The sequence below is a fragment of the Seriola aureovittata genome, chromosome 6, assembly GCF_021018895.1.
Source record: "Seriola aureovittata isolate HTS-2021-v1 ecotype China chromosome 6, ASM2101889v1, whole genome shotgun sequence".
NCBI classification, from domain to species: domain Eukaryota; kingdom Metazoa; phylum Chordata; class Actinopteri; order Carangiformes; family Carangidae; genus Seriola; species Seriola aureovittata.
In genome coordinates this window covers 6641861-6661487 of record NC_079369.1, presented here as the reverse complement: position 1 = coordinate 6661487, position 19627 = coordinate 6641861, and the positions used below count along the sequence as shown (strand labels likewise).

The 19627-nt window shown below is 40.9% G+C and overlaps 2 protein-coding genes across 4 annotated transcripts in view; one reads left to right on the top strand and one right to left on the bottom strand.

Annotated features, from left to right (window-relative positions):
- Positions 1-325: 325 nt before the first annotated feature.
- podn (podocan) lies at positions 326-19523 on the top strand. Of its 3 annotated transcripts, none has more exons than XM_056378822.1 (12): positions 326-753; positions 1574-1651; positions 3060-3344; positions 4236-4329; positions 5631-5695; positions 9302-9411; positions 9490-9646; positions 9825-9940; positions 10130-10343; positions 10505-10948; positions 12196-12344; positions 13989-15968. In XM_056378822.1, the coding sequence occupies exons 3-12, from the start codon at positions 3078-3080 to the stop codon at positions 14128-14130; spliced, it is 1758 nt and encodes a 585-aa protein (XP_056234797.1). In that variant the 5' UTR covers positions 326-753; positions 1574-1651; positions 3060-3077; the 3' UTR covers positions 14131-15968. The 3 variants fall into 3 exon arrangements, 2 of the variants coding, with proteins under 2 accessions (XP_056234797.1, XP_056234796.1); XR_008828070.1 differs by lacking the exon at positions 1574-1651 and adding an exon at positions 18934-19523 and having other exon boundaries at positions 327-753; positions 13989-14206; XM_056378821.1 differs by lacking the exon at positions 1574-1651 and having other exon boundaries at positions 328-753.
- Positions 17414-19627, bottom strand: part of slc1a7b (solute carrier family 1 member 7b) — a 35446-nt gene continuing 33232 nt past the window's right edge. Inside the window, exons 10-12 of the mRNA XM_056378823.1 lie at positions 19511-19614; positions 19281-19282; positions 17414-19134 (exon numbers count right to left, since the gene is read on the bottom strand). Coding sequence (XP_056234798.1) covers positions 18874-19134; positions 19281-19282; positions 19511-19614 — 367 coding nt within the window. The 3' untranslated portion in view covers positions 17414-18873. The remainder of the gene's footprint in view (positions 19135-19280; positions 19283-19510; positions 19615-19627) is intronic.

The following is a 19627-nucleotide window of genomic DNA, read 5'->3' as shown; positions in this document are numbered from 1 at the left end:
AGGTGGGCTTGTTGAAAAAGAGGCCTAATCCAGAAACACGTAGGACATTAGATCACATGCTGACACCTCTTTTTGGCAGGCTACTCTTCCACTTCTTACTTTATTATAAGAGTGTTTAGGATGACTTATGTGTCTTCCCCAAATGAAAGGTATCTCAGAACATATTTCAACTCTATAGCTCAATAATCTGCACTACAGATGTTTAAGATTCAGTATCTTCTGAAGAACAAGAGTGTTTTTTAGCTGTTTTAATTTTTGAAAATCCAAGACACAGCCACCCTGTTTGAAGGGATGTGATCTTTAAGTGCATCCAAGTGTTTCTTGTCCCAAGTCTGCAGAATGTTTATCATCTCAGATGAATCATGTAGGTTGGAAAGGTTTTGTTGCATGTAGAGGAATTTTTACCAAACCAAGCTATAACAGCTCAAACTCATTTCATTTAAACTGGAAAGACCAGCTACATTGAGGGGGAAAAAAATCAATACTTGGGAAAAAAATATGAGAAAAAAAGGAAAGAATTTGTTTTTGGCTCCCAGTCAGGTCAGAGCTGTCTCTCTTACTCACTCCCTTCCTTTTCACTCTCGCCTGTTCTCTTTCCTTTCTTTCTTCTAACTTTCTCTCCCACTCCCACTTCTCTCTCACATCTGGAGGGTATCTGGTGCGGCTGTGTGACTCCTCGCCTGCTATGGGACAGCCTGTGTTTGGACTGGACGTCAGACTTCAGTGCATTTCAGCAAACATCGTTGGGAACGGGTAAAGTACAGTAGTAGACCAGAACGTTGCTTTTGCAGACTTTACTGCTGCATGTTTTACAGATGGCTGCAATGTTATATGGAGTTGAGCTTAAAGTGTCGGCGTCATTCATCCATGCATGACATTTCTGGCATGATGATCCGGACTACTTAACAGTGCAGCATAGCCACCTCACAACCTCTGCTCAGCTGAGAGAGTAGAACAAAATGAAAACAATATGATGACTTTTAAGATACTCAGTGCATTTTCCCTTCAAGCCCTTAAATAATAAGGTAACATGAGATTGTTGTTGACTTAGTGAAGGCTGTAAACTCCTCTCTGACCCCTGGATGCTATGATGTTTTCATTCTAGCAAGGGTTGACATTGTGCAATAAGTGCAGGCAAGTGCACAGGCTTTTATTTTTCATTTGCTGTGGGTGTATGCATGCTGCTGTGTGGATTTTCTGCTGCTGTGTGCATCCACTTGTGTGTGTGTGTGTGCGTGTTTGCCACAGTCCCTCTGGTAGCTGTTGTGCGACAAGCAGAGAAGGCTCTTCTGATGGATGGCTTTTAGACTTTTGCCTTGAGAGCTGCCCTGAGTGCCCACTTGGAATATTTCTATCAACATTGGTGGAAATGATTAGAGGGCTTTTTCAGGTCATTGCAAAACACTAGCGTCATACAAACACTGCTCAGCCGATTGCGGAGGGCTAGATTCACATTATTTTTATTTAATTTAAAACTGTAGATTTGATTTTTCTGAAGGCATGTGTGTGAAATGTTTGGAAAGCAAACAGAGTAAGCTGCCAGGGTGATGCTTATTTTCTTTTTTCAAATTAGCCCTTGCAGTGAAGACTGAAGCTTCAGACACAGCAGAGAGAAGGAGCAGAGAGACGACTGTCTTTTGTTGTTGGCCTGGTGCGTAAATGATGTAAATCCTCCATCAGTTGAATTCATATTTAGATGTAAGGATACTATTTTTTTCCATACACCAGTTAGAAATGGCACCGCAGGGAGGGATTAAGGTTGGCAGATTGAAAAGATTTGAAATGAAATGATGCAGTCCTTGTCCATAGTGTAAATGAAACTGGAAGGCAGATAGCTACATGTGTGTCTTCCTCTCTTTGAAAGGGTATTCCGTTCCTTTAGCATTGCACTTCCATAAAATTGGCACACTTGAGAGAAAAAAAAGGGTCACATTTGTAGCTGAATTTTACTCTCTAGATTTACTGACCTAGCTTTGAGCTTTGACAATTCTCTGAATCTCTTATACAGATTTAGTTTATACCAGTATACAGTTTGTTCTATGTCAGCTGTTCTCTAAACATATTGGGTTTAGTGTGTCTCTATGCATCTGACTAGCTTTGCTGCGGTTTAGATCATGCTCAGCAAAAGGAACTTGCAGTGTTTGAAATGTAGCTGTGCGCTAAGTTGGATCTATCTCTATCTTCATGAATGAGTGTGTGACTATAGCTTCAGGTGAGTGAACAGGTGGCTCACCTGTTTAAATTACAAACAAACTTAATCCATGTCCATGTAGTTACTGGTCAATATATTGACCTGACAGTTTCAGTTACACTTTTTCTGCCATCCAAAATCAACTGAGGCAGATGTGACATCTATTCATTGAAATTACACAACTACATTTGACACTTGACGGCTTCATAAAATCATACCTAGTATAAGATTTGAACTTGTAGAAATTCATCAAATGATCTTATTTGTAGAAAGCTTCCCTCATACCGAATGAATTGCATTATCAAAAGAATGTCACCCATAGAGATGAACCCAGAGAGAATTATCACTAACTCATAAACTGCAGTTCCTCTCACTTCACTCGTACTTTAGCCTCTTTCAGCTCATTGTTTTGTTTTTAAGGCCCAAAAGTTTATTTCCGTTCACTATCACTCGTCAGTCATTTTCAACCACAGCACCTAAAACTGATGAACTTGTTCACAAGGTGATGATATGTCAGTGTTAATACCTGCAATTTGCAGGTAGTAAAAAACAGGCTGAGTTAGTCATGAATGACTGACTTGCAGGATGCGCACCGTCTCACACCAGAAGCTGTGGAGCAGTGACTGACAGAAAGATGCCACTTGCACAATTTTATATGAAAGCCCATCAGTGGTGCTTCTCACTCACCCCCCATTATAACTACATACACTCAATTAAGAAAGTCCCAAAGTATAAAAAATTCACTGGCTACTGCTTCAAATGTCCAAAGAGTAGTAAATTGCAGCTTTTATAAGCCCTTGTTCCCAAGAGCAAAAAATACTCCATGACGTGATTTTTTAACTTTATTGTCCGTGTGCTTTTGCAACAGGAGAGCTCAGCAGTGGACATGGCCTTTCCCAAGCATTCCATCCTACGGGCCCTGAGTGTGCTGCTCTTGGCCTCGGTTTTGGTGCGTTGCCAGGCCCCCCTTGAACCAGTGGAAGAGGAGGAGGGAGAGGAGACCAACATCACAACAGTGGTGACGAAATCTGATCCGGTCCTATGTCCGCCAGAGTGTAGCTGTACAGCAGAGGGGGCAGTGGACTGTGCTGGAGTTGACCTCACCGAGTTCCCCGATGAGTTGTCTGATAAAACCCGCCAGCTCTCTCTACAGGTCTTTCACACACACATGGACATAGGCCCAATCCCATTTCTAATTTTTACCCCTACCACTTGCCCCCTGCCCCATGGAACTGAGTTACAAGGGGTAATGGTTGAAATCTGCCCCTACAAAATGGGACACCCCTTTAAGAACGTGAATCATCAGCAGTAGTCTCCGATGGTTTTCACATGAGCAGACGCAACGTGTTTTTGCCGCAGATTCAACATGCCGTCAAAATGTGAAAATCACGGACAAACGTAATTCTTTCACAACTTCAATTTCATCGATCATTTGAAAAAGAAAGAAAAAACACTGCTATATTACCAGGCTATTGTTAGTGATGCTCTGTAGGCAGGCATGACAGTCTGCACTGAAATGAAAGCGGTAAAGTTCAGCAAACTCGCCGCTGGATGCCATCAAATGGGGTTGGAGAGCAGCATTTTTGTGGCTTTTATGAAGAAGAGGACCATAAGTCATTGAAACAACATTAATCTAAGACAATACAATGGTTGTCGTAATTTTTAAATCTTTATTAACGGAGAAAATTTAATATGTCAGTTTCCTTGGTCGCTTGGGTCAGTTACGCAACAATCTTGCCGGTGAGTCGGAAAGCATTTGGGGAAATATCTCATAGCACTCTGTTTGAAGTGTGCCCCTGAAAAGTCTTGGTTTGAAGGGCCAGTTAGCTCTTACACTTCACCCTACCCCTCCAACTCAACAAGAATCGGGACACCCTACGCCTAAACGTGACCGCACAAAACAGAGGGCTAGGGGCAAGGGGTGAAATGGGATTGAGCCATATACATCATACACATATATATTTTTTAATTCAGCTCAGAAAATGGGGAGTTATCAGTGCAAAACTCCTGTATTTTCTGTCTGTGTTTTGTCTCCTGATACCAGAACAACAAAATTGAGGAGATAACAGTGGAGCACATTTCCCACCTACATCAGCTCGAGACTTTCAACCTTCAGAACAACTGGCTCACCACAGATGGTAAACACTTAACACAATCTAAACACCTAGCAGGAATCTAGCGTAGAGCAGATGAGGATATTGAAGACATGTTCACAAGGTTGTTTTTTTGTGGGACAAACAGGACTGTTGGATTTCTGATTGTCGTGCTCATCTGTGGGTCTGTGCTGCCTTGCGCCGTACCAAGTCAGAGCCTCAAAAGATCAATTTGGAATCATTTTAGTTTGATAAATAGAAGCAGAGGTTTTGCTGTTGCAGACTATCTGGTGAGACCAGTAGTTTATAGTAGCTAGTGCTAGTCAACTTTTGTTTGATATTGCTGCGTAATTGATTGAATTTACAACTGTACTTGCATTATTTTTACTCTATATTGTAGCATTTACTGTTATCTTGTAATAGTCCCAGTGTCTGCAAAATTATTTCACTTGAAAAGGCAGAAAGTAAAGTTCTGAATTGCTAATGCTTGCAAACAACATTGCAAGTCCACAACAGCTGTATGAGGGCTAAACCCTGTGAGTTTGGGAGGTTCAGATGAAACAATTTATATCCATATATTAGATAGCATAGCTAGAATAGCCACATAACAAGCAAAACCCGTGTCATGTAACCTTCTGATTAAGCCTGCATTGTTCCTGCTAGTGGCTGAATGCCAGTTGGTCATTGTCACTGTGGCCAATCAAGAATGCCAAGATGAACAGATTCAGCTCTGTGGATTTCTGGACAGCTGTGGTGACTGCTGGTTTGCTAAAGCCCTAACTGTAGCTTCCCATATCATTGTGACTCAAACATTTTGTTGTAATGGGATAGATTGTATGCGAGGTAAATTGATATGATGAGATTGTATACCAGTCAATCCCAGCTGACATTGGGTAAGAGGCACGGTTTAGAGTCGACTTACCAAAATATTACCCCAGAGCTTAGAAAAAAATAAACAAACCACATAATGACTATGAATCATTGAAGTGAATAAAACAAATCAAATCAACAAAGTGTTGCATAATTTCCACCTTCACTGAAGAAGTGTGTTGGGCCTTTCAAGCTTGTAGTGTTAAGTAACCTACAGTATGTAAATTTACCTGTTTGAATTTCCTTTAGCTCTCCACATATCATGAATTTCCCCTAGGGGATAAATAAAGTATCTATCTATCTGTATCCCTAGTCCCTAGTAGTCCCACTACAAACTACCAATTTACAATATGTAAAATTGGTGTCATTTTTCTTGAACTGCCTACTATGTGTACCGGTACATATAATTATATTTTGGCTGGTGATGTGTGCTTAAACATATTGATTAGGAATGCAGTATGCTTTTCTGTTTGCAGGCCTTGAAGATGAAGGTTTTGAGATGCTCGAACAGCTGGCCTATTTATACTTGGCAAATAACAAGGTGAGTCATTTACCAGACTTTCAAATGTTTGTTCTCTCTACTTACCATTTACAGAAAGGAAAGCTGTGCCAAACAACAAGTGCCCCCCCCCCCCCCCCCCCCCCCAAAACCTCACCCCCAACCAGACACTCACACCACCCCTCCAAAATCCACCATTTAGTACAGCACCGAGAAAAATATGGACCTGACCAAAACATACCTACAGTAGCAAAGTTTTCTTAAATTCAAGCCCTGTCCTGTCTCATGATTTTGTGCTGCCTGTCTTTCCTGTGCTCCATCTTGCTACACTCTGCCTGGACATGTTCACCTTTCTGTGCTCCTTCCTGGCTGAAGACAGCAGGCTAGCTAGCTACACAGTTAGCTAGTTGTTTTGATTCAAAACATATTTCTTCAGCTAGTTTTGGTACTTGATGCTGATACCTCTGTCCTTTCTGAATTTTATTTCAGGTTACTTTTGCAAAATGTCCCACTTTTGTAGGTCCAGGATTGAGATGTATTCCGGAGCTAACCCTCAAACTTCTCAAACTTAACTTGCCTCTTCTGCCTCTTATCACTTAATCTGCAAGTTTAGTTTCCACACACAGATGCGTGTAATGCATGCAATATCGTAAGTGATCTCAGAACAGTAGAAGATGAGTCAAGGACAGCTTGACCAGCACGCTTTCGCTATAGCTAGTGGCCCACAAAGATCCCAGGATTATCCTCAATGTGCATGCACAAACCTCCAAAAAGAAAATGCAGCTCCCCTTCCTGCTCGACAAGCCCCAGCCTTTGTCAATGGGACATGGTCACAGTTATGTAAATGATAGAAACTACAACGGCTGGTAGTCAAGCTAACTCCCAGAGACAATAGCCTGCTGTTGCCACAAGTGGGCAGTAAATTACATGATGGATGTAAACAAGAATCAGATCCTTTATGGGACAGAACACTGTTATGAGATCAGATGTAAGGAGAGAGATCGCTTCCACTTTGGTATCATTCTAAATGATGTCCATATTCAGCTTTAACTGGTCAAGCACTGTTCGCCTTGCTTGCCCTGACGGCACGCCACTGATGCTTACATAATGCAACAGCAAGTTCATCTTTTACATGTTCATCTCATTATTATTCTATTCTATTCTATTCTATTTTGATATGCTGATATAGTGCCAGCTGGCAAAGAGAGGTGGCAGTCTCTTCTCATACACTGTGTGAGCTTATGCTTGTAATGACTTCCAGTATGGCTGTGCCAGCTGGTCAGAGCTAAAATGTTACTGACCCTTTTGGACGCAGAGCAGGAGAGAAAAGATGGAGAGATTTGTGCCTTCACTGAGATGAATAGGCAAACAGCATACAGGAAGAATAGGGGATTTTTAAGTGCTCACTAAGCCTCAAAGACACCCATGCTGCTTTAATCCATAAACCATATTATAAAGGAGGGGGCTCTAAATGAACATCTAATCTCACCAGTGCTTCTCGGATTTCTATACCCTCTGCTATTTTGTACAGTAAAGCTCTAGTTGTGGTGAACTATGCTGATATATGAAGGAGTACACAGGTTGCCTACAACGTTTCTGCTCTGTAACAAATTAAATAGTGTCCAGTTCTTTGAAGGGGACAGACAAGCTGTACAAAGGCAAACATTTGAAGTGGTGGAAAAAAATCCAACATAAATAAGTCGTGTATCATTGGGTTTCAAAACAAACCCATATGACCATCACAAAAACTATTCACTGAACATTTTCTGATCTGCCATTCCCACAATTTTGTTGAATTTAGACTACCAGAACAACTTGGTTGAGGTTATGAAGTTTGAAATTATGCATGTTTGAAAAAACAAACAAAAGGGCTGTCCACATCAAGAACAATAATTATAAAAATAACTATAAATATGTCATTTTTAAAATGATTCTAACCGAAGTGGATGCCAGAGTCCACATCACAACTATGTCCTGCTCTTTAACAATAACTTACACTGATAACTGCCGCTGTCTGCCAGCCTGCTACACCCACCAGAGCCTCTTGATCCCATCACCTGGACCTGCTGTTTGATAAGATAAGCATAGCACCTGGCTGACAGTTCAACACAACAGTGGAGAGACTCATCATTCAGGTTAAAAAAAAACAAAACAAAACAAAAAAAAACCCCACCCCTGTTTGATCAGACAAACAGTATTTATAGTCACAGAAAAGAAGACTAGGATGTAGTCGCCATCCGCTCACCCTCAAAATCAGTGTTAATTGTTTTGTGTTTTGCTCTGACATTGCATGCGTGCGTGGTGGCCAGCCAGCCTCATCTCTCTCTCTCTCTTTCTCTCTCGCTCTCTCTTTCTCACCCGCTATGCGCACAACCTATGTACTGAGGTATACTTCACCACTTGTGTAACAATGTGCTGTCTCAGACTTCTCAATCTTACTACAGATCTTGCAGAGATTAAAAATCACAGTGTAATTTGCTTGTTTACTTGCTGCTGCTGCCTCTTAGTGCTTAGGAAGAAAAGACTGATAAATAATTTTCTAGTTTTGTTTAGATCCACGCACATCTGCGCATGTGTTTGATACATGATATCATAACTGATCTCAGAATGGTGGAAGTTGAGTCAAGCACACTTTGGCTATACTGAAGTCACTCGTCAAAGATCCGAGGATTATCCTCAATGTGCATGTGCAAACATCCAAAAAAATGCAGTTGCCACAAGAGGGCAGTAAATTAAAACGCTGCCCTGAGATCTGATGTAAAGAGAGATATCACTTCCACTTCAGTATTATTCTAATTGATGTATACTTTTAGCTTTAACTGGTCAAGCACTGCTTGCCTTGCTTGCCCTGATGGCACAGTCCTTAAGAGTTTACAGCTATACCAGCTGTTCTGTGAAGTTATCTGCTTTGAGATAATTGCTAACATTAGCATGCTAACATGGTCACAATGACAATGTTATGGCAATTTCAGATTCCCAGGAATAATGTTTACCATGCTCACCATCTTAGTTCAGCTTGTTAGCATACTAGCATTTGCTAATTAGCACTAAACACAAGGCATAGCTGATACCATGAACATTAGTTTTGTAGGTACAATATTTGGACATCATCTTTTTGAACTGGTGGTGACACTAGATGAAAAGTGATCAAAGTGTTTATAATTCATCTTGAGGGGACACTGAATTTCTGAACCAAATCCCACTCTGAACAAATAATGTGACCCTAGAGGAAAATCAGGATATCAGTTATAGGGTACATTTTTGGGGAACTATGCATGTCTGTACCAATTCTAGTGTAAATCCATCCAAAAGACACAGTAGTGGCTTTCTAGACATTTTGCATAAAACCAAAAAATGTCAACCCTCATGATGGCATTAGACGAAAAGTCAGGTAATCACCAAAGTCATTTGTAACCATGAATATCTTGGAAGTTTTTGTCTAGATACTTCAGTCTTGACCAAAGTGGTGGTCTCACTGAATGAGTGGCCAACTGATGAACATTGACCCGCCACTAGCATGGATAAAATACTTGTTCAAACTGAGGGAAAGATTGTGGTAATAGTTAAAATCAAACTTTACTTTTGGCAGGAGAGAGGATGCAAACCACAGACTATAACAGGACAATGCTTCTTTTCTTGTGCTTGCAGCTTACCTCTGCACCAAAGGTCCTACCACCCTCTTTGGTTAGTGCTGATTTTGCTGCTAATCAGCTTGTAAGGATCTACCCATATACTTTTGGCCATAAACCAAAACTGAGGTATGAATGTGTATGTGTAAATTTATCCTTTTTTGCTGGAATTATGTCCATTTACTCATAGCACTATCCTTTGACCAGGTCTGTGTATCTTCATAACAACAAGCTGACTGATGCAGGACTTCCTGATAACATGTTCAATGCTTCTAACAATCTGGAGATCCTTACCATGTCCAGCAACTTCCTCCGTGTTGTACCCAAGAGCCTACCTTCCAACCTTTACCGTCTCCATCTCAAGGTACAGCAGCTGTAACAACACATAATACCCTGAGAGTGGATGATCTGCTAGATAGATACTACAGTGCCCTTTCTGCTTAAGTTTGCAGTTAGATTTTAGGTGGAGGACATAAATCTGTTTCTTTTCATCCATGAATATGGTAATGATGATAGCATAAGGACCAGTGCTGTTGTTACAGAGTAACAAGTTGGAGAAAATCCCAGCGGGGGCGTTTGACAACTTGTCAAACCTCAGAGAGTTGTATCTCCAGAACAACCTCCTCAGCAATGAGGGCATGGACAACGAGACTTTCAGGTGGACAAAATCATCACTCACACACCACCAGTGGTTAACATATTCTATGTTAATGGCGTTGCCAAGTGCAAAGCCTGTATTATACATAGATTTATGTGTGAAATATTGTGTTGCAGCAGCAAAGAGAAAGTAGCATAGTCCAGGATCAGAGAACTAATTTCATGACTTCCGCTCCTCCTCTTCTGGTAGCCAGCTGAGCAGTCTGGAGTGCCTGGATTTGTCGAATAACAACCTGAGCATTGTTCCCAAGGGTCTGCCTCGCAGTCTAGTGCTCCTACACCTGGAGAAGAACGCCATCCGCAGCATCCCTGGAGATGCTCTTACCTCTGTCCGAAACCTTGAGTACCTGCTCCTGCACAATAACAAGCTCCGCTCACGTTCCATCCACCCAGCTGCTTTTCAGGTACATTTCTTTTTCCATTTCATACTCTTTTAGATCTTTTATAGAAAAGCAAACTCATGTAAAAAGCATGAAGATTCATGCTCAACTGCTTTGCATGTGATATTTCGATCTTCTGTATAAAATGGATCACCTGTTAAATCTCTAATTTGCATTTTCACTAGGGTTTGAAGAAGCTGCATACTCTACACATGTACAACAATTTGCTGGAGCGGGTTCCCAGGGGCTTGCCTCGACGGGCCAAGACCCTAATGCTGCTCCACAACTCCATTTCCGAGATTGGTCGCAATGACCTGATCCTATTGTACACCCTGACGGAGCTCAACCTCAGCTACAACAAGCTGACCAGTCCGAAAGTGCACCGCGAGGCCTTCAGGAAGCTGCGTATATTGGAAAAACTGGATATGTCGGGGAACAACCTTCACTCCATGCCTCTGGGTCTTCCTCGCAGCCTGCACATCCTCGAAATCAAGAACAACCAGCTCAACTCCATACCGGACGGTGCGCTTACAGGCATGGAGAAACTACGAAAGCTCATCCTAAGTGACAACGAGCTGAAACTGAACTCAGTCTACCAGGGAGCCTGGATGGAGCTCAGTGCGCTCGCAGTGAGTGTCTGGGAGATACATAGATCAGATACTAGTGCTTCCAGGACTTTTTTTTTTTTTTTTAGCCCTTGTCCATTTCGTTAACTTACAGCCTGTAACATATTCTCATAGCCTGACCATTTAAGAACTTTATGAGGCTTTGACTCGAGGTTCTACCATGTGTTTTCACTGTATTTTAGAAACTAACACGTTTACCTTACCATTTGAAAGGGCTAAAGTGAGACTGACCTAAATGATTTTAATCAACTGAAGTGGTTCTGGCACAGACAACAGTAGTGGCAGTGGTGTTGAAATTATTAAAGTTTATAGACATCTTTCTTTCAAATTTTTGTGAACATAAGATACAACACCAAGGTGGAATCCAAGGACCTGCTGTGGCTGGTGGCCCAAAGCAACCTCCAGGTCTCATCAAACCCCTTTGTCGTACTTTAGTTTGCTCCATCACAAACACTCTGATCTTGTAATTTTCTGTAGTCGTGTTTAATCTTTTAATTTTTTTCACAATAAGCTTGCCATAATTGTCTTTGTTGTGATATGATGAAAAATATGCTTGACCAATCAAGATCGACAGCACTGCAGAGGAGAGGATTATCCCGTCTACCGAATTTTTGAGATTAGGAACTTCTGAGTTTTATGTGTAAGAGGCACCAAAGATTCACGAAGATTCTTTGCTAGTGAGTAGAAGTAATTTATGCCTTATTTGGCGATCTTGAGCAGCATTTAGACTGTGCGAGAAGTGTCAGCAGCTGCCGAGCTGAGTCAAGTAAAGTATACACGTCTGCAGTACTGAATGATCTCAGCCGCAAATGCATACAGCTATGATAAACCCCAAGGGAAAAACTTATCAGTCAGCCACCACCTGCACTGTTTTGTCACACAGAACTTGAGTGATCTTTCAGAGAAACCGATGGTCACCTCGATTGTGTGCTAACACGTAAGAGACACAAACCAGGGCTATAACAGTGCAGACCTGGCACACCCTGAACTCAAAAAAGTCTCAGTAGAAAAGATTTGTCTTTCATGTTCTGGGTATAGCCAAAATGTAGGAATTCAAAGCAAAAGCAGAACCTATGACACTGACTACACATTGTTTTGTTTTGTTGGCTTCCTGCAGTGCAAAAGGGCTCTTAGTTACACATGCAGTATAAAGCATATTTTTGTATATTGCTGGTTATTCTACAAAAATGTATCACATAGATCAGTGAAAATGTTTAATGTTGTTCATTATATTTATCTTGTAATTTTAGACATTAGATCTGTCTGGCAACCAGCTGTCACACATCCCCTCTGACCTACCTGAGTCTCTGGAGTACCTTTACCTGCAAAGTAATCGCATCTCCACTGTTCCTGCTTCAGCATTTGAAGGCACTCCGAACATCAAAGGCATCTTCCTCCGGTAAGGGACACACAAACCCTCTCTCAGTCTCATTCATGTTGATGCTAATAGTCAGTCCTGGATTTTCTTTCCTTATAAGAAGTGAACAGGCGTTAAATGCTTGTATTTCACCCTCTATGGTTATTTGCTACACCAAAGGACAGCTAGAGTCGGGTGGATGTACTACAGTGTTTTGGATTTCTGTATTTTTTTAATCTTGGTAAAGTGTCTGAAGTAAAATCTAATTCACAATGCATAACTTTAAATTTAAAGAAATAGTTTGACATTTTGGGAAATAAGATTATGTACTGCATATCTGAAGCTTAAACCAGCAGCTGGTTAGCTTAGTTTAGCACAAAGAAAAAGGGGGAAACAGTTAGCCTGGTTCTGTCCAATAGTAAGAAAATCTGCCTACCACCACCTTTTAAAGCGCAACAAGTAACATGTTACATTTTGTTTGTGTAATCCTTACAAAAAGTGAAGAGTAAAAGTGCCATTTTGTGGTTTTCTGGGGGTTATGTGCTAGATTATTTCTATTTTCAGTGTCTTCCTAAGCATGCCTGCTGCTTGCTGTAGCTTTATATTTACTGTAAAGATATGAGACTGGTATCAGTCTTCGTATCCATGTCTGGACAGCAAAGCACATTTTCCAAAATGTCAAACTAGTCATTTAGAGTTTTGAGTACAAACTGAGATTCTGAGGTATTTAAGCTATTCAGGTTAGTTTTACATTTCCAAACCCTTTTAACACCACAGTTTAAACTCATAACAGTGAACCTAGTGGTCTTAGTCTGTTACTAATCCACTAAATTTACTGTGTGTTGGACAGACGTCTGACTGAGCTTCATTTCGCAGAGTACTGTGGTGTGGTATCTAATCTCTCCATCTCCTCTAACTTGTGTGCATTCAGCAAATTTTCCACTTTGGTTTATTCCACATAGTGCAGGCTTATACCCACATGTGCTGCAGCTGAAAGCAGCATTCAGACAGCAAAGTAAAGAGGTTTTGAACAAGCGCTCTCAAGGCTTTTGTCCTGTTTGGTTTCCTGTCTGACCCCAATGTAGCTGCTTTATGGCTCTTGTTTACGGCCTTGACCCCTTCCAGGCTGTTGTGCTCTTCATGTTGTTCATATCAGCTGCTGCCACATTGCTTTTTCACAAAATTTCCTATACAGCTGGGAGCTTTTGGCCTGAGCCAATTTAGAGCCACTTGAATGCATCACTTGGGAAAGTGGAGGGAGGATTTAAGTGTGTGTGTGTGTGTGTGTGTGTGTGTGAGAGAGTGTGTTTATTACTAATTGCATGTTCATGTGAATTGCAATGTTGTCTAGCTTTTTAAGTTCATGGGCAACATATGCAAGCATTTTCACTGATAGATAAGAGTAGATGCAGTTGATTCAAGGTATCTTCAGAAGTGCTTTGATGTGAAGTGAACGTGCACCTGTTCAGAGTGGCATATATGCTCAACAGATGGCTCTCGCTATACTGCTTCCTAAGTGGAGAGAAGCTGTCAGATGCTTCTCCTGATTTGTAAATGTCACCATGTCCTCTGCAAGGATTTTTGCTTTTAGCTTCTGAAAAAACAGTCATCAAATGGCTATTTTAATCCACTGTCAAATGAGGAAAAAACACTTCACAAACTTGTCTCGCTTTCTTTCCTTTAAAGGTTTAACCGCCTGTCTGTGGACTCTGTGGATGAAAGATCTTTCGCCCACCTGTCCAACTTGCAAGTGCTGGACTTTGGCACTGCAGCAGGAAACGCCGACTTCCCCTTTAAAAGAGACGAGATGGAGGAACGGGAAACATAGCTGACATTGGACTGGATTGCATAAAGGACAGAGAGGGCTTCTACATCGGATTGAACCTGTGAATGTCTTTTCCCAGGTACATGATTGTTTTGTGCTGAGTGGCAGAGTCACATATTTCTGGTGCAGGATACCGGATGAAGTTACTTTAGTTTCCATTTTATGGGCTGGTTAGTATTGCATATCTTTATATCGAAGCTTTAATATTTGTTTTTGACTGTTGACATGCAGCGTCTACCATTTGTGTTTTGTGCTTTATTCTGAACAATGCATTCACAAAAGTCAATGTGAATTTTCCCATGTAAATGTCTCTGAATCAATTACCAAAAATGTAAGCAGAGTGAAAAAGGACAGATTGTCTTTATGTCTGCTTTATGTCATTTTGTTAATGGCTACCATGTCTCCCTGGCATAAAAAGGTGATTGTACTAGAAATACTGTGAAACAATTTGTATTTTTAACACCAAGGCTGGCCAGACAAGCAGTCTGACTCCCATTGAAATCTGTTGAATGAAACACTGCGACTGTTAAAGGGGCTTCATTTCAATTTCATTATCGAGTAATCTATCGCTTATTTTTAATCAATTCATCTTTGTCTCTGTCGAAAGCCCAACTCCTGGAGCAACGGGAACACACTGCCTGCATTGCATGTGCGTGGCAGCTGCGTCGCCGACCTGCTGCAGCTCGCACCTGTGTGTGGTCACACCGGCTGCATATCTCCTGCGTCCTACGCAGGCAGTCTGTCCGCTAGGCTATAACCCTTTAACATGGGCGTCGAATGAAAACCAAGACATTCCACAGCTGCCACGCACATGCCACAGGGCGGGTGTGTTCCCGGCTTGAGGTGATTTTGTCATATCAACAATCCAAAAATCTCAACATTTCCATTTATAATGATATAGAGTAGAAAAAATAGCAGAAAATAAAACATCTCATTTGAGAAGCTTTAAAGTTACAATCCTTAAAATGTTCATTATATCAAGAACTGTTTTTAATACAATTTATGGCCCACATACTTTAGCAAAAGGCTCTCACTGTATTTGCATTCCTCAATTTTGATTCTACATAGATGTGTTGTTGTTGCTGGCAGAGTCTGCTTTTCTCAGGTGGACTTCAAATTAAGAATCAATGCACAAGTGGTTAAAGGAAATGAAGCTTAAACGCACTGGACACGATGCAGATATGTCACACACTGCAGAGTTCAGAATAACCGAGATTGTTTACTGTCTTTTTCAGGCTTTTTCTATTAAAACATTGACACTATGAATTAGTCCATGATTTTATTAGGTGTGCTCCAAAGCTGATGTCTCCTCATCTTGTGTAATGAAAACACACTTTCTGTTACCACCAGCTTTCATCAGATCAACCAGAACTGAAATGTTAAGGATTGTAACTTTTGATGGTAAATGATATTTAAAGTAATAATCATAATCAAATTGATCTATATTAATTTTCTTTCAATTTACTTATTACGAGTACTGTGTCAGCACTACTCTCAGATCATTCAGATACACAGCCAGTGATAATCTTAGGCAGTGATTTACCTACAATGTGGATGAATCCGTATTTTTATGATATTAATTTTACAGTGTTCTTGTGAATGAAATATTCCAATCATAAAAGCAATTTCAACACATCCGAAGCTTCAGTCCAGGCTGCTGCTGCTATTTAAATCCACTCCTGTTTCATAGAAAAGATAGCACATATTTTTATATGACATTGAAAATACTCATCCTATTACACTCACTATATTGCTATGAATACAGTGTCACTTTCACATACAGCAGTATTGTATTGTCACATATACAGTCATCAAACACAGCAATAAATTATTTGAAAAGGCTGAAGAAGACGTGTGCGTTTCCTGACATTCATCAGAACATCTGATTGATACTTCAGCAGGTTCTCACACAGGGCAGTGTCACTGCTCATTTCTCATTTCTACCTAATGTGCAGTTAGATACTGCAGATATTGGAGTCTGTTTTCATGTCCGTGTACTAATGAACTGCTATTTTCCTGCGGCACACTCAGGTGAGGGTGTTTTTATCGGTGTCATGCCATGTGCCCCAGTGCGAGGAGAAACGCATTTGAAGTTGAGGCGATAAGAATCCAGCATCACTTTATCAGTGAAATCACAGCCATATAAACCTCCTTGAAAATCTCATAACCCCCACTCGCACTGTGTAATCCACGGCAGTTAGTAGGTAGTCCACTGAAGGCCTTTCTGGTGTCTCCCTTATCAATTATCAATTCTCTGTCTGCTACTATCTCACTCTGAAAAGTCTGTTTCCTTTATCAACCCCTGGGGCCTTCATCTGTTTGGTAACCGGGGCAATGGCCGCATGCTTCATTTTATTTTTCACAAGTCTGGCCAAAGTATCACCGGAGCATCTTTTGTTACTACAGGCTACAGGTAGACAGGTCGCTGCCATGACAAACACGACGTGACAAAGACTGTCTGGGTTACATTTTATAATAGTGGTTCCGAATTAAAAACCATCATTTATTTGTGTATCACTGCCAGGATCATGTTTATACAACAATATGTCAATTAAGCAAACAACTATTTCTGTACCAGACTCCCAACAATGATTTGGGCGACTTTAAAACTTTAAAAATCATTTCAGAAAAAAAGAAGTACAACATGAAAAAACAAGACCGCACTTTTAATTCTACTTGTACATTCGGCACTAAAATGGTATTTAGCTGCAGGTGGTTATGGATCTCCTGTTATGCATTGGAAACTTGACCACATATCCACAGCAAATTCAAAAGTGAATACAACTTAAGAGTCACAAGCTGCAGTATGTTTGAACTGCTGTGTTCATATTTGGAAACTGTTTGTTTCAAGTTTCCTCTGAGGTCACTGTGTCACTAATGTGGAATCGTGTGTTTAAAGTAGAGATGAAAGTAGAAAATCTGATTGGCCATGACTGTTTTATCATTTAATATGTTTACCTATGATGTTTTCTTTTTGATGCCACCCTGTTTCCAAGTGTGCCGCAGGTGCGCCTGGCCATGAAAGTACCCAAGTGTGCTTCAGTGCACTGGGCTTGGCGCATTTGACTGCACTCTGCACACCACCGCTGTTTTCATGAAAATACAGCCCATGATGTCCAATGTCATAACATAATCCAGATACTGTGGAAATAAAAACATCTCAGAATACAGTCTGTTATGAGAAAAATGTTGGCAGCCTGTTGAAAATCAGAATACAAACTGTCTCTCCAGCAAGAAGCATTCAGTGACAAAATGCTCAGTAAAATGGAAAAATACACGAAACCCAGTATTTGACCTTTTAGTGATAAGAGTGAAATGTACCATGCAGATTCAGGTTTAAAAGATATGTTCAGATTTTTTCAAATATACCTTAATACAATACTCAGATGCTATAATACCTCCTCCTTATCATAATGGCCGTCCTCTCACACTGTAAAAGTGTGTTCAGACAGAACAGAGTGAATTTTAGATGCGGTACTTAGTCAGTGGAAAGATGCAAATGAGTGAGATTAGAAGGGTGAAGACGTGTTAGCAGAAGTTGATGTTTCAATATGAGCTTGTGTTTCAAATTGGACAAAAAAAAAAAAAAGCGCTTATCCCAGAGCTTTGAGTCTACTTCATAAACACACAGAGACAAGAGGAAAATAACAGGAAAGTTTGGAGGAAAATAACAGAACTGGTTTGCCTGGTGACTTCTCCTTCAACACACACAGGGTTGGTGCTTTCATTGCTAGCCAGATACAGTCCATGTCTGTACAGCAGGTAAATAGCAGTTTAAGTTGGTAATGAGCCAGTTCTGACACGAAACAACTACCCTGACATGTTATGCTGAGCTGGTCTAGCAAGGAAAACCACCAAGAGACAAGTTTGTACACAAAAGACTGTGACTTTGACATGTAAATAACTGAATGTATAAATCGACTCCACCAAATAAACAAGGACCACTTGGTTTATGTTAAATGACCAGAGTTTGTTTTTGGGCTATTCAAGTACCAGGAAAGTTTAATTAAATCAAGTGCTCCTGAGGCTGTTCAAATACGTGAAACCATTTGAATCTCTATTTTACCCAAGTGTTAAAATTACAACATGACCACTAGGGATGCTGAAGTTTCTGTTCTGCTTCTTCGGCTCCTCTGTCCCAGCCTAGCACCACCAGCTTTGTTAAGGCAAAATTAAGCAATTAGGGCATTTCACTTTGCCTCCTTACCATTCAGTTCACACCAGACACTGGAAATCCTGACTTTGTCTGTTAAATGACACAAACAACTGGCTGCTTGCAGAAGTATAAAACATAATAAACACTTGTCTTATTTACATGTTGCACACAGACAAAAAAAAATTACGAAATCATATAAAATGAAGATATCAAATAGAAATCAGTTAATAAAAGCAAGTCCTCACACCTGTATTCAGAGTCTGGGAGTTTAGGTGTGAGCTCACCCTGAAGGTCCAGACCGAGGACGAGTTTTATGAATAGAATTAGACTGTTGTCCTTTTGCTGTCTTTAATTCCAACAAGAGTCTTGTCCAGAAACCATTTCGCAGCTACTATGACAACAAAAAACAACAGATTTGCGTTAAAATGCCTTCCTCAAAGCCTTCAGGACCGCATTTTGTCACCGAAACATTTTGACGCTGAGAGACAAAGATGAGCTTGGTCGCGCTGTCGTCCTACCTGTACTGGAGTCCTTTGCTCTGAGGGTGTGATCAGCGCAACTACAAAAAAAAAAACTCCAGGAAGAGGATGCTATACGTTGGTCTCAAGGCCATTCATGTCAACGGTGCAGTGTTCTTTGCTCTTCTTCAGGTGCCTCGGAGGAATTGGAGGCTTCTTCCTCTCGGACGGTGGCCGCACGCCCTCCTCCAGCTGCATGAGCCGGGCCACGTCAGGAGGGACGAGCTCATGTTTGAGCCCAGATGAAGGGGGCCGGTAGTTGCCGTTGTTGTTGTGGCAGTTCATCAGAGGCGGTGTGTTCGTCACAGGTTTTGTCTCGCAGATCAAAGGCACCTGGGGGTGACAGAGAATTTAAGATAGTATATGGGGAAGACATTGAAATTATGAAATTTGCAGTGGAGTTTCTTTCACTGTAATTAAAGTATTTTATATGGTATTCTTTGGATGTTGTATATCTTAGTCATTATACACAAAAACACCCCTCCTCCCTGAATGTCTGCTCTTTTGCCGTGTTTAGCAAATTTACAGAAACTGAAAAAGTAATATGACGTCATTCAGACACTGGCAACCTTTGACGGCTCAATCATTCATAAACAGCTCTTGCTATTCTTTAAACTGCCCTTTTAATGACATAACTAATTTTGTGTGTAATTCTGTTACTACTGCGCAAGTCTCATAGTAAGTGTTGTTGCTTTGCCTGAATTAAAACTCACCCCATCTCCCTCTTTCATGAAGTCTTTCCTGCAGATGTGCGCCATGATGCCTGTGGCCAAAGCGTCCCCCATGACATTCACCATGGTGCGGAATCTGTCTCTGTAGAGGAGGA